At 39.5% G+C, this 16,255-nt stretch overlaps 1 protein-coding gene across 2 annotated transcripts in view; it reads right to left on the bottom strand.

Moving 5' to 3' along the window:
• The window catches only part of LOC126354154 (probable chitinase 10), a 256,966-nt gene that overhangs the window by 70,441 nt on the left and 170,270 nt on the right, over positions 1-16,255 (bottom strand). For both annotated transcript variants that reach the window (XM_050003569.1, XM_050003570.1), the window contains 3 exons: positions 14,601-14,829; positions 14,161-14,340; positions 8,634-8,845 (listed from right to left, as the gene is read on the bottom strand). In XM_050003569.1, coding sequence (XP_049859526.1) covers positions 8,634-8,845; positions 14,161-14,340; positions 14,601-14,829 — 621 coding nt within the window. The remainder of the gene's footprint in view (positions 1-8,633; positions 8,846-14,160; positions 14,341-14,600; positions 14,830-16,255) is intronic.

Genomic DNA, 16,255 nt, shown 5'->3' with positions numbered 1-16,255 from the left:
TTATCACCATTTTCAAGTATGTCTAGATTGATATGCTGTCCATATTATATCATTAGTGGACTGTCTTATAACTGTCACTGTTTTAATAAGATGGTAAATGATGTCAATAGGTTGAATATAAAATGTTAATTAAACATTTGTTAACATATAGTGTCATAAGAGTGGAGCTGTCAAACCACTGTCATATTGTAATTAACATTTTATTTTCAACATATTGACATCATTTACTATCTTATTAAAACAGTGAAGAAATTCTGGTCGTATGTAAAGTACACAAGCGGCAAGACGCAGTCAATACCTTCGCTGCGCAGTGCCGATGGTACTGTTATCGACGACTGTGCCGCTAAAGCGGAGTTATTGAACGCAGTTTTCCGAAATTCCTTCACCAGGGAAGACAAATGGAATATTCCAGAATTTGAAACACAAACATCTGCTAGCATGAGTCTCTTAGAAGTAGATATCTTAGGGGTTGCGAAGCAACTCAAATCGCTTGATAAGGGCAAGTCTTCAGGTCCAGATTGTATACCAATTAGGTTCCTTTCAGATTACGCTGATACTATAGCTCCCTACTTAGCACTCATATACAACCGCTCGCTCACCGATAGATCTGTACCTACAGATTGGAAAATTGCGCAGGTCGTACCAGTGTTCAAGAAGGGTAATAGGAGTAATACATTTAACTACAGACCTATATCATTGACGTCGGTTTGCAGTAGGGTTTTGGAGCATATACTGTATTCAAACATTATGAATCACCTCGAAGGGAATGATCTATTGACACGTAATCAGCATGGCTTCAGAAAACATCGCTCTTGTGCAACGCAGCTAGCTCTTTATTCGCACGAAGTAATGGCCGCTATCGACAGGGGATCTCAAGTTGATTCCGTATTTCTAGATTTCCGGAAAGCTTTTGACACCGTTCCTCACAAGCGACTTCTAATCAAGCTGCGGAGCTATGGGGTATCGTCTCAGTTGTGCGACTGGATTCGTGATTTCCTGTCAGGAAGGTCGCAGTTCGTAGTAATAGACAGCAAATCATCGAGTAAAACTAAAGTGATATCAGGTGTTCCCCAGGGAAGCGTCCTGGGACCTCTACTGTTCCTGATCTATATAAATGACCTGGGTGACAATCTGAGCAGTTCTCTTAGACTGTTCACAGATGATGCTGTAATTTACTGTCTAGTAAGGTCATCTGAAGACCAGAATCAGTTGCAAAGCGATTTAGAAAAGATTGCTGTATGGTGTGTCAGGTGGCAGTTGACGCTAAATAACGAAAAGTGTGAGATGATCCACATGAGTTCCAAAAGAAATCCGTTGGAATTCGATTACTCGATAAATAGTACAATTCTCAAGGCTGTCAATTCAACTAAGTACCTGGGTGTTAAAATTACGAACAACTTCAGTTGGAAGGACCACATAGATAATATTGTCGGGAAGGCGAGCCAAAGGTTGCGTTTCATTGGCAGGACACTTAGAAGATGCAACAAGTCCACTAAAGAGACAACTTACACTACACTCGTTTGTCCTCTGTTAGAATATTGCTGCGCGGTGTGGGATCCTTACCAGGTGGGATTGACGGAGGACATCGAAAGGGTGCAAAAAAGGGCAGCTCGTTTTGTATTATCACGTAATAGGGGAGAGAGTGTGGCAGATATGATACACGAGTTGGGATGGAAGTCATTACAGCATAGACGTTTTTCGTCATGGCGAGACCTTTTTACGAAATTTCAGTCACCAACTTTCTCTTCCGAATGTGAAAATATTTTGTTGAGCCCAACCTACATAGGTAGGAATGATCATCAAAATAAAATAAGAGAAATCAGAGCTAGAACAGAAAGGTTTAGGTGTTCGTTTTTCCCGCTCGCTGTTCGGGAGTGGAATAGTAGAGAGATAGTACGATTGTGGTTCGATGAACCCTCTGCCAAGCACTTAAATGTGAATTGCAGAGTAGTCATGTAGATGTAGATGACTGTTATAAGACAGTTCACTAACAACATAATATGGGCATCACATCATTCTAGATGTACTTGAAAATGGTGTCATAAATAAAGATTACTTATTATGAACAGCTATTTAGTGGATCTACTGTAATAATCATGTCATTATCAGATGTATATTATGCTGCTGGCCATAAAGAATAAAAATTAAGGAATTTTGGGAAAATCATCTTATAGCCTCCTACAGTCACTCAATGATGACACCTTACCATACACCAAAGTGTCATCAGAAAACAGCCACAGTCTACTGCCCACACTATCCATGAAATAAATTATGTATATAGAGAGAATAACAGTGGTTCTGTCACACTTCCCTGGGGCACTCCTGATGGTACCCTTGTCTCTGATGAACACTCACTGTCGAGGACAAAGTGTTGTTGTTGGTGGTGGTGGTTAGTGTTTAACGTCCCGTCGACAACGAGGTCATTAAAGACAGAGCGCAAGCTCGGGTTAGGGAAGGATTGGGAAGGAAATCGGCCATGCCCTTGCAAAGGAACCATCCTGGCATTTCCTGAAACGATTTAGGGAAATCACGGAAAACCTAAATCAGGATGGCCGGAGACGGGATTGAACCATCGTCGTCCCGGATGCGAATCCAGTGTGCTAGCCACTGCGCCACCTCGCTCGGTCCACAAAGTGTTGGGTTCTATAACTTAAGAAGTCTCACATATCTGTGAACCTACTCCATATGCTGGTACCTTCTTTAACAGCCTGCAATGGGGCACTGTATCAAACAATTTCCTGAAATCTATAAATATGGAATCTGCCCGTTGCCCATCATCCATAATTCGCAGTATATCATGTGAGAAAAAGGCAAGCTGATTTTCACAAGAGCAATGCTTTCTTAAATTATGCTGATCTGTGGACATAAGCTTCTTGGTCTCAACAAAATTTATTACATTTGAACTGAGATTATATCGAAGGATTCTGCAGCAAACTGATGTTAGGGATATTGCTCTGTAATTTGGTGGGTCCGTTCTTCTGCCCTTCTTATACACTGGAGTCACCTGCATTTTTCCAGTCTCTTGAGACTCTGCACTGGGCAAGAGATTCACAATAAATGCGAGCTAAGTAAGGGGCCAATGCTGTAGGATACTCTTTGAAAAATTGAACTGGGATTCAGTCCAGACCTGGGGACTTATTTGTTTTCAGCTCCTTGAGTTGTCTCTCTACACCAGGCATGTTTACTACTAAGTTGTTTGATAGTCAAATGATGATAATGATGCAGTTGAGATGTAGAGTCACAGACAGGCACAACAAAAAGACTGCTAAACAAGTAAGCTTTCAGCCAAAAGGCCTTCTGAATCAGACAAGACACACACTCACATTTACGCAAACACATCTCGCACACACATGACCACTGTCTCTAATTCAGAAGAAGGCCTTTTGGCTGAAAGCTCACTTGTTTAGCAGTCTTTTGGTTCTGCGTGTCTGCGACTTAACATCTCAACTATATGGTGAGTAACAATCTATCCGTTCCATAATACTGTCGTACATTAATATTTTTTATACTTCTTGAAGCTGCTGTAACTTCTGGCATTGTTTTTATCGACAGGCAGCTTAAAAATGCCCATGGGGTGAAGAAAGTGATTATTTAAAAATAAAACAGGCTATGATGGAAATGACTTCCTTGACTAAGATGGGAGTTTATTTGAGTACTAGCATATCCTCAGTTCATATAGTACTATATCTCATAGCGTTTTTCGTTTGTTTGTGTGATTTTCAGCCCTGGTGGAATAAAAAACTCGTAATGGCTTCCAGTTTTGCTACAAGACTTATATCTGAATGCTGAAAAGGAGCAGTTTGTGTTATTATTCATGGTGGAAAACTATGATGATATTTTCGTTAAAAGGGAAAAAAGACTGAAAAGAAGAAATAACAGCTCTGGGACAAACTTTAACACTGTGCTTTACATTCACTTGTCATAGTAACTTCCATTGAATTAGCATACTTCAATTTCTCTGTACACTACTAAAGTGGCACCAATTAATAATGCTTGCACCAGGCTGTAAACCATGTGAAATAATGAGGCAGCTTTAAAGGGGTCACAACCCTAAGAGAAGACATCTGCATAATGACGTCCACATACGGAAACCCTTGAAGATAAATTTTTTTATGTAAAATAAATCATTGTATTGTGACATAAACGTGCAAAAATTTCAAGATCAAGTGAATTTCACATGAACTATGTCTCATATACTTTAAACAGTTATTTAACTCAAAATTCGGATCTTTCTTCTTTCATGAGTGAGGTGATGCAGTGGGTACGGCACTGGACTCAGATTCTGCAGGAGGAGGGGTCAAACCTCTTTACAACCACACAGACTTAGATTTTCAGTGACTCTGATAAATTATTTAGGTAAATGGTGGGATGCACTCTTTGAAAAGGGCATGGCTGATTCACATCTCTACCCTAGTCCAATTAAAGCTTTGAGTATATCTCTAACAATGTCAATGGCATGTTAAATCCTAATTTCCTTTCCTTCCTTCTAATTTTAGTCCACTATCATGGATCAAAGTGATAAATTAATGGATGAAAACAGTAAAAGTGATCATTAAAAAACCTACTCACTGTTTACTAGCAGCAATAGGACTGATGACAAGAATGTGACAGAGTTAGACTGGCTACATCCACACCCTGAAAATCACTGTGAAGTGCATGACAGAGGGTATTCCCACTGTAACATGTATTAACATTAGTTCACATTCCATTCACACATTGAGCACAGGAATATTTAGTTCACAAATAGTTCCATGTGTTCTGTAATTAGTCTAAGATCATCTTCACAGTCCTTCTAGAGAGATATGTAGGTGGTTGCAGTGTATTTTCAGATTCCCCACTTAAAATAAGTGATCCAGGTGGTGTTTGTTTATTTATCCTCACTTAAAACTCGTTCTTGAACATTTTTAGGTATGCTTGCTGTGACACAGTTGACATCTGTCTTCATGTGGATACCACACAGCGTTTCCAATCACAAGATGCATACATGGACAATAAAAAAAAACAAATCCTGGATTTCTTGAATAAAGATTCACTTTTTCTTGGGTAATACACTTTTTACCGGGTGAAAGCAATACTTTCCCTCTGAGCTGTAAAACATATCAATCCTTTGAATGGTAAATCTTTTATACACAGGCATGGAACTTCCTGGCACTTTAGGAGACAAAATCCAGCATAAAACCATGAGTTTTGGAAAGATGTTTGATGTATGGGAACATGGTCTGCCCAGCTAGCTGCATGGTATAATGCGCTGTTTCCCAGGACGGAAAGCGTGCCGGTCCCCGGCACGAATCCACCCGGTGGATTAGTGTCAAAGTCTTGTGTCCCAGACAGCCTGTAGATGGTTTTCAAGATGGTTTTCTGTCTGCCTCAGTGAATGCAGCCTGGTTCCCCTTACTCCACCTCAGTTACACTATGTTGACAATTGCTGCACAAACACTGTCTCCACATATGTGTAAACCTTAATTACTCTACCCCGCAAACATCTGGGTTTACACTCGCCTGGTATGAGACATTCTCAGGGGGGAGTGGGGGTGTGGAGGGGGGTGGGGATCCACTGGGGGCCGTAACCACACAATAACCCTGGGTTCGGTGTGGGGCAGTGGTGGGGTGAGTGGACTGCTGTAGCCTGTTGTGGGGTTGTGAACTACTAAGGGCTACAGGGGGGACAAAGCCTCTCCATAGTTTCAAGGTCCCTAGTTATTTACACAACACAAGCATGGGCACTGCATATTTTCGTATTAAAAAAGTATAAATACAAATTCCACCAACCACAGCATGATAGCTTCTGAAGCACTGACATCGCAACAGTGCTGCACAATTCACTTTTGTCAGCAAATTTTGGCTCCATCACATGATATTATCAGCCAATGACAGCAAACACTCAGAGCATAGGACTTAACATCACTGTTAAGTAGTATGAACACACAAACATGAAAATTTAATGAATCAAATTAATATCCATACAGTGCAGCTACAAGAAAAACTAAGCTTTCCCAAATAAAATTGATCTTTTATAAGATGTGTTACCCTTTGAGATATATCAAACACAAAGGCGCCAGTAAAATTTTAAATAATGCCATAAATGGCTGCGCTTCTGAGCCCAAAATTTCTCTATGTGGCTTGTCCTCAAAGTGTTAAGTTTTGAATAAGGGCCAAATGCTCCATGATTTAAGAAATTCATTTCACAGTCTCATGCACAACAAATTCATCTTGCAAAAAAGGGAATCTGCTTTGAAAGCAACGCTTTTCAAAACACCATTCATAATATTTTCCTGTGACCTGTTAGAAACGTAAACAGCTGTGGTGTCATGCTCATCAAAAGCTGTTTGTTGTTATGAAGTATTCCATAGTCTTCATTCTAAAACCTTTGACACATTTTACTGTCAGCAGATGCCTGTGTGTGAACTGTGTTTTGTTGTTACAAATGGCACATTTTCTTTGCAACTGAAGTTTTATTCTTGTGTTATTCTCTCATGCATGTTTTATTTCTCCAGGAATATTTTGCAGTAGCAGGCTAAAATAAAATTCTTTGTTAGAGTATCAGTTCTTACCTCTCAGACCTACAAAAATTTAGCTGAAAACTGAAACAATGAAAAATTCCCTAATTCTTTAAAGTTCCCAAGTTTATTTGAAAAAATTCCCATCTTTTTTCCAGATTTCCCATCGCCACAGGGTGTATACACCCTGCATTGGTTTAACAAATTTGTGACCACTTGTGTGTCTTTCTACATGCATTTAATGCCTCCTGTTAGTCGTATTTGGTATTGATCTCTCACATTTAGCAATGTTTCGGATGGTTCAGACAAGTGCTTTGCAAACAGTCTCATTTGTGCAGTGACTGTATTTTTCCAGTATCCACCCAATGAACCAGTCTGCCACCAGTTTTACCTATAAATGGGTCTATGTCATATCCGTACAGTTTGTTACACATAGGTATTTGTATGAATTGACAGACTCCAATTGTCACTCACTGACACTGTATCTCTTTATTAGAATACTATCATCCTGATAGTATATGATTTTATGAAAAAAATAAATGTAGACATGAATAAGTTAGACAGTTTTGCATTATTGCTTGGCCAACAACTTTTACTGCATCCCTGTGCTATATGTGTAAAGAACTGTATCATGAACAAAGTGTGTGGTCAGAGTAGGTGACAGCGCTATTTAATTGATTGCAAACAGATAACAATAATAACAATATTACTATTAAAATTTTGACATTTTGGATGTTTTAAAGCAAAGAAGAAGATTGGTAATGAATTTTACTATGATCTGAACTGACTGTAACATTCAATTTCAAAAACTGGAATTAACTTCTGTCATTGTTGTAACACAGCTAAACAGGAAATGCCATCATAGAACTATTCAAGAAGAGACAATTGGAGTCTCACATTCTCATTACAAATGTATGTCAATTTTCACTTGACATTCTTTTGTTTCTTTCTTGGTCAGTAATACTGAATCATTTATCTACATCTGTCTCATTCTTTAATACTTTTGACAACTTTCTCCTTTGCCTGTTGCCCTTCTCAAGCTCTGAACCTGAAAATGTGGAATTTACTAGTGTCTTCAACTTATTTCTGCTACATTACTACCACATACTCTAGACTGTCCAAGATACATAATAGTTATAAATATGTATGTCTCGAACTGTTTAATATGCTCCCTAAAAATGTACAAACAGTATCTAAAAATAAATTTAAGACAACATTGGGTCAATGTTTGTAATATGGCAGATTTGCTGTTTTAACATAGAGAATGGTACCCCTGCCTGTAGTAGGACCTAAATTTGGAAAAACAATATCTAACATATAGGTATAACAGACCTATTTTGAGTGCTCTATATTTGTATCAATATCTTAGGATAATGACATAGTGTTATCAACATTTATATGATAATGACATAGTGCCATCAACATGAATAAATTTGTATAATTTTTTCTTTTTTATTCTAAAATTAACAATATATAAAATTCCAAATGTGTGCTATTGTACTACACTAGCATTCATATGATTTATATATACATTGTTATGAGAATATAACCATCTTTATACTGTAATTGAACTTATTGACGAAGCCCATTGTATAAGAAAATACTGAAGGGCTAATAAAGATTCTTATTCTTATTCTTACATATTACTCCAAAGCATAAATTTATATTTATGTTTGTTCATAAGACAATTTCTTTTTCTCCAGCCTATTAACTGATGTAGAGCTCTTGGGTTTCCAGCCAGGTGGCAGTGTCAAGATACTGTAATATTTCAATGAGAGTCTCAATGCATCACCAGAAGATGAAGACTGTGACACTCATCGAAACATTGCGGAATTTTTATGCTGTCACCTGGCTGCAAACATAAGAGCTTTTCATTAGTATAATACACCAGGAAACTCTACAGCCACACAACATATTAATTGTTTGCAATGTTTTTGCTCTTTATAGAGAATGGACTTTTGTCATGAAATTGGAAGTGAATCTCAAAACTTAACAATGGAAGTTTTATTTACACTCATATTTGTAGCAAAGGAGAAAGGAACTTCATTCCAGTCTCTTTATGTAGTCTGAGCATTTAGTTTTGACTTCTCTTTCCTGATGTAGAATAGCTAGAAATATAGTTTAAGGAAGCCATACCTGCCAACAAACAGGATATTCCCAGTCAAGATCCAATCCATCAAAGCCATATTTCTCCAAAAATTCCAGAACATGTTTAATGAAGCGCCGCCTTGCTGAAGGACTGTTCACTAGCCGACTGTATTTGTCACCAGCAGAGTCATTCCAGCCTCCAATAGCCAATGACACTTTCAAACCTTTCTTTTTATAAGCCACAACTCGTTCATAGAATTCTGTTGAAAAATATATAACATTTTTTGTTTGAGCAATAGCAGCAGTCACCGAAAATTAAAAATGTAAATAGATAATAGCATTTGACAAAATTCACACCAGTGTTAAACAATCAAGAGAGTAATGTATCAACAGCCATTGTATCCCCACCTCTCCTCCAACCCCTTCTCTCACCATATGTCTGACTCTCTCTGGACAACACATCTCACATTATTGTACATTCATTTTATTTTAGTTGTGGAAAAATAAATCTATGATTTCATGTAATATATTAATTTGAACCTCACTTCTTGCTGTGTGCCTCAGGCATATCAGAGTTTTTACTTGGCTTCTCTGCTTGTTGAATACAGCTCTAGTCACTGTTTATTATGTTTGAAAAGTCATTATAAAATTTTTGAATTCTTTTATGACAGTAATATAGTAGATATGTAATGCATCTCACTAAGAAATGCAAGATTTTTCACGCACCGTGTTCTACATCTACATCTACATCTACATCCGTACTCCGCAAGCCACCTGACGGTGTGTGGCGGAGGGTACCCTGAGTACCTCTATCGGTTCTCCCTTCTATTCCAGTCTCGTATTGTACGTGGAAAGAAGGATTGTCGGTATGCTTCTGTGTGGGCTCTAATCTCTCTGATTTTATCCTCATGGTCTCTTCGCGAGATATACGTAGGAGGGAGCAATATACTGCTTGACTCTTCAGTGAAGGTATGTTCTCGAAACTTTAACAAAAGCCCGTACCGAGCTACTGAGCGTCTCTCCTGCAGAGTCTTCCACTGGAGTTTATCTATCATCTCCGTAACGCTTTCGCAAATACTAAATGATCCTGTAACGAAGCGCGCTGCTCTCCGTTGGATCTTCTCTATCTCTTCTATCAACCCTACCTGGTGCGGATCCCACACTGCTGAGCAGTATTCAAGCATTGGGCGAACAAGTGTACTGTAACCTACTTCCTTTGTTGTCGGATTGCATTTCCTTAGGATTCTTCCAATGAATCTCAGTCTGGCATCTGCTTTACAGACGATCAACTTTATATGATCATTCCATTTTAAATCACTCCTAATGCGTACTCCCAGATAATTTATGGAATTAACTGCTTCCAGTTGCTGACCTGCTATTTTGTAGCTAAATGATAAGGGACCTATCTTTCTATGTATTCGCATCACATTACACTTCGCTACATTGAGATTCAATTGCCATTCCGTGCACCATGCGTCAATTCGCTGCAGATCCTCCTGCATTTCAGTACAATTTTCCATTGTTGCAACCTCTCGATACACCACAGCATCATCTGCAAAAAGCCTCAGTGAACTTCCGATGTCATCCACCAGGTCATTTATGTATATTGTGAACAGCAACGGTCCTATGACACTCCCCTGCGGCACACCTGAAATCACTCTTACTTCGGAAGACTTCTCTCCATTGAGAATGACGTGCTGCGTTCTGTTATCTAGGAACTCCTCAATCCAATCACACAATTGATCTGATAGTCCGTATGCTCTTACTTTGTTCATTAAACGACTGTGGGGAACTGTGTCAAACGCCTTGCGGAAGTCAAGAAACACGGCATCCACCTGTGAACCCGTGTCTAAGGCCCTCTGAGTCTCGTGGACGAATAGCGCGAGCTGGGTTTCACACGATCGTCTTTTTCGAAACCCATGCTGATTCCTACAGAGTAGATTTCTAGTCTCCAGAAAAGACATTATACTCTAACATAATATGTGTTCCAAAATTCTACAACTGATCGACGTTAGAGATATAGGTCTATAGTTCTGCACATCTGTTCGACGTCCCTTCTTGAGAACGGGGATGACCTGTGCCCTTTTCCAATCCTTTGGAACGCTTCGCTCTTCTAGAGACCTACGGTACACCGCTGCAAGAAGGGGGGCAAGTTCCTTCGCATACTCTGTGTAAAATCGAACTGGTATCCCATCAGGACCAGCGGCCTTTCCTCTTTTGAGCGATTTTACGAGGGTCGGTCAAAAAGTAATGCCTCCCATTTTTTTCTACTTAAAAAAATTAAGTTAAGTGAAAAATTTGAATTTGGCGCCATTCCTCAAACCTTCTTCTCCAATCCACTGCAGTAGTAACTTTCTGTGTCAACAGGTGGCAGCACAGCAGAAGTTTGTAAGATGGCCGACATCGATGTTCGTTTGAGACAGCGTTGTGTGATTGAATTCTTTAATGCAGAAGGTGAAACGCCCATACGCATTCATGAAAGACTGAAGAAGGTGTATGGTGTTGTGACAGTGGATGTCAGCACTGTTAGACGAAGGGTTCGTCGTTGTAAGGAAGCTGAAGGGCAAACACCATTGACTGACGAAAAGCGGAGCGGCAGGCCGGTGAGTGCAGTGACTCCATACAACATTCAGCAAGTTGATGACATCATTCGTGGTGACCGTCGGGTGACTGCAGATGAAGCAGCTCATCGTGGGATTCATTTTGAAGATGAGGAGGCCGTCAAAACATCCGTGCGTCAATGGCTTAGAAGGCAGAGCTGTGATTTTTACCGTGCTGGGATACATGCCCTTGTTCAAAGATGAACCAAAACTGTAGAGATGGGCGGAGATTACATTGAAAAATGACAAAATTATCCTCAATGTTGTGGTTTTCAACCTATGTAATTGCATTTAAATTTCCTGACAATTAAACGTAGAAAAAAAAATAGGAGGCATTACTTTTTGACTGACCCTCGTAATTGTTTCTCTATCCCTCTGTCGTCTACTTCGATATCTACCATTTTGTCAACTGTGCGACAATCTAGAGAAGGAAGCACAGTGCAGTCTTCCTCTGTGAAACAGCTTTGGAAGAAGACATTTAGTAATTTGGCCTTTAGTCTGTCATCCTCTGTTTCAGTACCATTTTGGTCACAGAGTGTCTGGACATTGTGTTTTGATCCACCTACCTCTTTGACATAGGACCAAAATTTCTTAGGATTTTCTGCCAAGTCAGTACATAGAACTTTACTTTCGAATTCATTGAAAGCCTCTCGCATAGCCCTCCTCACACTACATTTCGCTTCGCGTAATTTTTGTTTGTCTGCAAGGCTTTGGCTATGTTTATGTTTGCTGTGAAGTTCCCTTTGCTTCCGCAGCAGTTTTCTAACTCGGTTGTTGTACCACGGTGGCTCTTTTCCATCTCTTATGATCTTGCTTGGCACATACTCATCTAACGCATATTGTACCATGGTTTTGAACTTTGTCCACTGATCCTCAACACTATCTGCACTTGAGACAAAACTTTTGTGTTGAGCCGTCAGGTACTCTGTAATCTGCTTTTTGTCACTTTTGCTAAACAGAAAAATCTTCCTACCTTTTTTAATATTTCTATTTACGGCTGAAATCATCGACGCAGTAACCGCTTTATGATCGCTGATTCCCTGTTCTGCATTAACTGATTCAAATAGTTCGGGTCTGTTTGTCACCAGAAGGTCTAATATATTATCGCCACGAGTCGGTTTTCTGTTTAACTGCTCAAGGTAGTTTTCAGATAAAGCACTTAAAAATATTTCACTGGATTCTTTGTCCCTGCCACCCGTTATGAACGTTTGAGTCTCCCAGTCTATATCCGGCAAATTAAAATCTCCACCCAGAACTATAACATGGTGGGGAAATCTACTCGAAATATTTTCCAAATTATTCTTCAGGTGCTGAGCCACAACAGCTGCTGAGCCCGGGGGCCTATAGAGACATCCAATTACCATGTCTGAGCCTGCTTTAACCGTGACCTTCACCCAAATCATTTCACAATTCGAATCTCCCTCAATTTCCTTCGATACTATTGCACTTCTTATCGCTATAAACACGCCTCCCCCTTCACTGTCCAGCCTATCTCTGCGGTATACATTCCAATCAGAGTTTAGGATTTCATTACTGTTTACGTCTGGTTTCAGCCAACTTTCTGTTCCTAGTACTATATGGGCGTTGTGACCGTTTATTAATGAGAGCAGTTCTGGGACCTTTCTATAGACGCTCCTGCAGTTTACTATTAGCACATTAATATTGTTATTCCTTGTTGCATTTTGCCTACTCCTGCCTTGCCGCGTCTCAGGAGGCGTCTTGTCGGGCCTAGGGAGGGAATTCTCTAACCTAAAAAAACCCCATGTGCACTCCACACGTACTCCGCTACCCTCGTAGCCACTTCCGGCGAGTAGTGCACGCCTGACCTATTCAGGGGGACCCTACATTTCTCCACCCGATAGCGGAGGTCGAGAAATTTGCACCCCAGCTCTTCGCAGAATCGTCTGAGCCTCTGGTTTAAGCCTTCCACTCGGCTCCAAACCAGAGGACCGCGATCGGTTCTCGGAACGATACTACAAATAGTTAGCTCTGATTCCACCCCGCGAGCGAGGCTTTCCACCTTCACCAACTCCGCCAACCGCCTGTACGAACTGAGGATTACCTCTGAACCCAGACGGCAAGAGTCATTGGTGCCGACATGAGCAACAATTTGCAGTCGGGTGCACCCAGTGCTCTCTATCGCCGCCGGTAGGGCCTCCTCCACATCTCGGATGAGACCCCCCGGCAAGCAGACAGAGTGAACACTGGCCTTCTTCCCCGACCTTTCCGCTATTTCCCTAAGGGGCTCCATCACCCGCCTAACGTTGGAGCTCCCAATAACTAATAAACCCCTCCCCCCGTGTGCCTGCTCGGACCTTGCTGAAGGAAGATAACTGCTTACAGAGATCATTGTTGCTAGTTTTATAAACAAAATTACATAAATTAACATTAATGTAACAAAGAAGTGCTGTTTTTTAGTTTTATGTGTTTCTGTTGGTCATACTGGGAGCTGCACCTGACAGACAAAAATACTGGCCTTTTCACTTGTGGCATTATGAATTTAACAAGTTTACAGATCATCTCTAGCTTTCTACCTGCTTGGACATGGTTGATTTTAGTTTATACTTGACTATGACTGCCTCAATCATACTGTTAGCTTAACTGGAACAGTCATACGGGGGGTACGGAAAAAAGTTGATCAAAGTAGTGCTTTATTTCAATATATCCTGCTATGATAATTCCCACACTCAACTATTTCTTTGTTCAACAGATGAAGTTCAAAATTTTACTGCATTCTTGCTATCCCATACCAACCTTTATTTGAGATTACTTAACCAATGTCAGTCGCCTGATATGATTAAATTTAATCTTGGCCCTCATAGTAAGTAAACAGATTATTACAAAACCAGTCTTGGCTGATGTAGAGATGATGTGAGAAAATTATGAGTAATAATATTTATTCCCAACTCACTCACATTCATTTTATTTAAAAAAGTAGGACTAAGCCAAATGTGATCAGTAATTGGAATACTCACTGTTGTCAAAGTCTGCCCATGAATCATGAGCTTTAATGATGAGATTCTCATAATCAAGTACAGCAAATCCATAGACAATGTGAGTGCAAAGGTTTGCATCAATATCTTCTGGAACATATTTTCCTAGCCCCCGTCTGTACCATGCCCAGTTGGTAAAATAGCACACAACTTTGAAGTAACCTGAAACAAATATGTCTCTCAAATAAAATACAAGGTATTAAGTTCAATATTCTGAAATAAGTTCTAAGTAGCTGATTAAAATAAACAAGAGGAGGTATTACTGTCCAATACAGTGTCAGAAGTAATAAAAGGAAGATAAGGTAATAAAATGAAAAGTGATAATCAAATCACAGCCCCGTTACTAAGTTGGAGAAATAAAAGTAACTTACAACCTGATGTTTAAAGTTCAAAGTTAGAGTTATAAGGCTGCAATGAAGTACCAGAGATAGGTGGACCCTGAGCTGGTGGTGCTCTTGTAGAAGTTGTTGTTACAGGTTTCACTGTAGTGGTTGTTGCCCATGTCCATGGTGGCTTGGTTGTTGGTGCAGCAGTTGTCCAACTTGTACTCATCTCTGTAACAGGTTTCTGTGATGAAGCAGCTGGGGCCTCACTACCACTCTCCATATCTGTACATTTGGCATTTTCTGGCCAGTCACAAATCTTCTCCATCTGGATAAGAATGCATTCATTACATATTACAAACATATCTAATACAAAATTAAATACAAATACAGAACCACTACTTTTGAACTATTTAACACAGTGTTCTTCTTTTACACACACTTACTAAATACCACTTGTGTTCCAACAATCCTTCACAGAGAAAGGAATCTATTTGCTACAACTTCTTGTATATGCACTTGAATGACCATGGCAGTAAATTTATACTCATTCTGGTTCAAACAAAAGTTAGGGATTAAGGTTTAGTGTCCTGTCTGAAATGAGGTCCTCACAGACTGAACACAAGTTTGTATTGGGCAAGGATGGGGAACACAGTAGTTGGATAAAGCATTATTAAAATTTTTAAAAGGAATTTTGAAGCCAAAGAGCATCTACATCTACATCGTCTATTCTCTGCAGGCCACCTTAAAATGTGTGGTAGATTGTACTCTGTATATCATGTTACTTCCCCTTTTTCTGGTCCGGTCATGTATGATTAGCAGAAAGAACAAGTGCTGGTAAGCTTTCATGTGAACTCAAATCTCTCTAATTTTATCTTCATGGTCTTTTTGTGAAATATACATAGGAGGAAGCAACATACTGCTTGACTTTTCACTTCACATTATTGTTGTTTTTGGAATCCATGTTGGTTTCTACAGAGGAGATGTTCAACCTCCAGAAATGTCATAATATGTGAGTATAAAAGTATAAAACATGTTCCAAAATTCTATAAAAGATTGACATAATGGTTTTAGACCTGTAGTACTGTGTGTCTGTTTGGCAACACTTCTAGAAAATGGGAATAACCTGTGCTTTTTTTCCAATCATTATGAATGCTTCACTTCTCAAGAGACCTACGGTACACTGCTGCTAGAAGAGGAGCAAGTTCTTCAGTTGTTTTGAGCTACGATGAAAAATTTCAGAGTTTTCACATTATTATGAAGTGTAATATATATTTGAATCAATTACCAGTAATGGAAACTGGCAAGCTTTTGGCAAGAAGGTCAAGAGGAAGATAAGATTTTAATATTTTGTCAGTAACAAAGTCATATTGGGTTGGCGACATGACTGGAATGAAAAAGTATGGGGAAGAGAAATGGGTGTGACCCTGCTTAAATAACATTCTCATCATTCACCTCAATTGATTTAGGAAACCAAGTAAAACCTAACTCAGGTTGCTTAGGCAATGATTCGAGCCCCACTCTTGTAGAATACATGTCCAGTGTGCTGAACATGACATCACTTCACTCAGTAAATCTTTAAGAAGGTATGATGCTTGGACTGATGTGATAAATTTGGCAATCTATGTATGTATGCAAAGCTATGAGGTAATGTTATTAGTGACTCAATATGCATAAGAGTATCAGTCAGTAATACTGCTCACATTCTACCATACAAACTTATTTTTTAATGCTTCTTTCTGTGCATGGTGGAG

The sequence above is a fragment of the Schistocerca gregaria genome, chromosome 3, assembly GCF_023897955.1.
Source record: "Schistocerca gregaria isolate iqSchGreg1 chromosome 3, iqSchGreg1.2, whole genome shotgun sequence".
Lineage (NCBI taxonomy): Eukaryota > Metazoa > Arthropoda > Insecta > Orthoptera > Acrididae > Schistocerca > Schistocerca gregaria.
The sequence above is the reverse complement of the archived record's forward strand: the minus strand, read 5'-3'. Positions and strand labels throughout refer to the sequence as shown.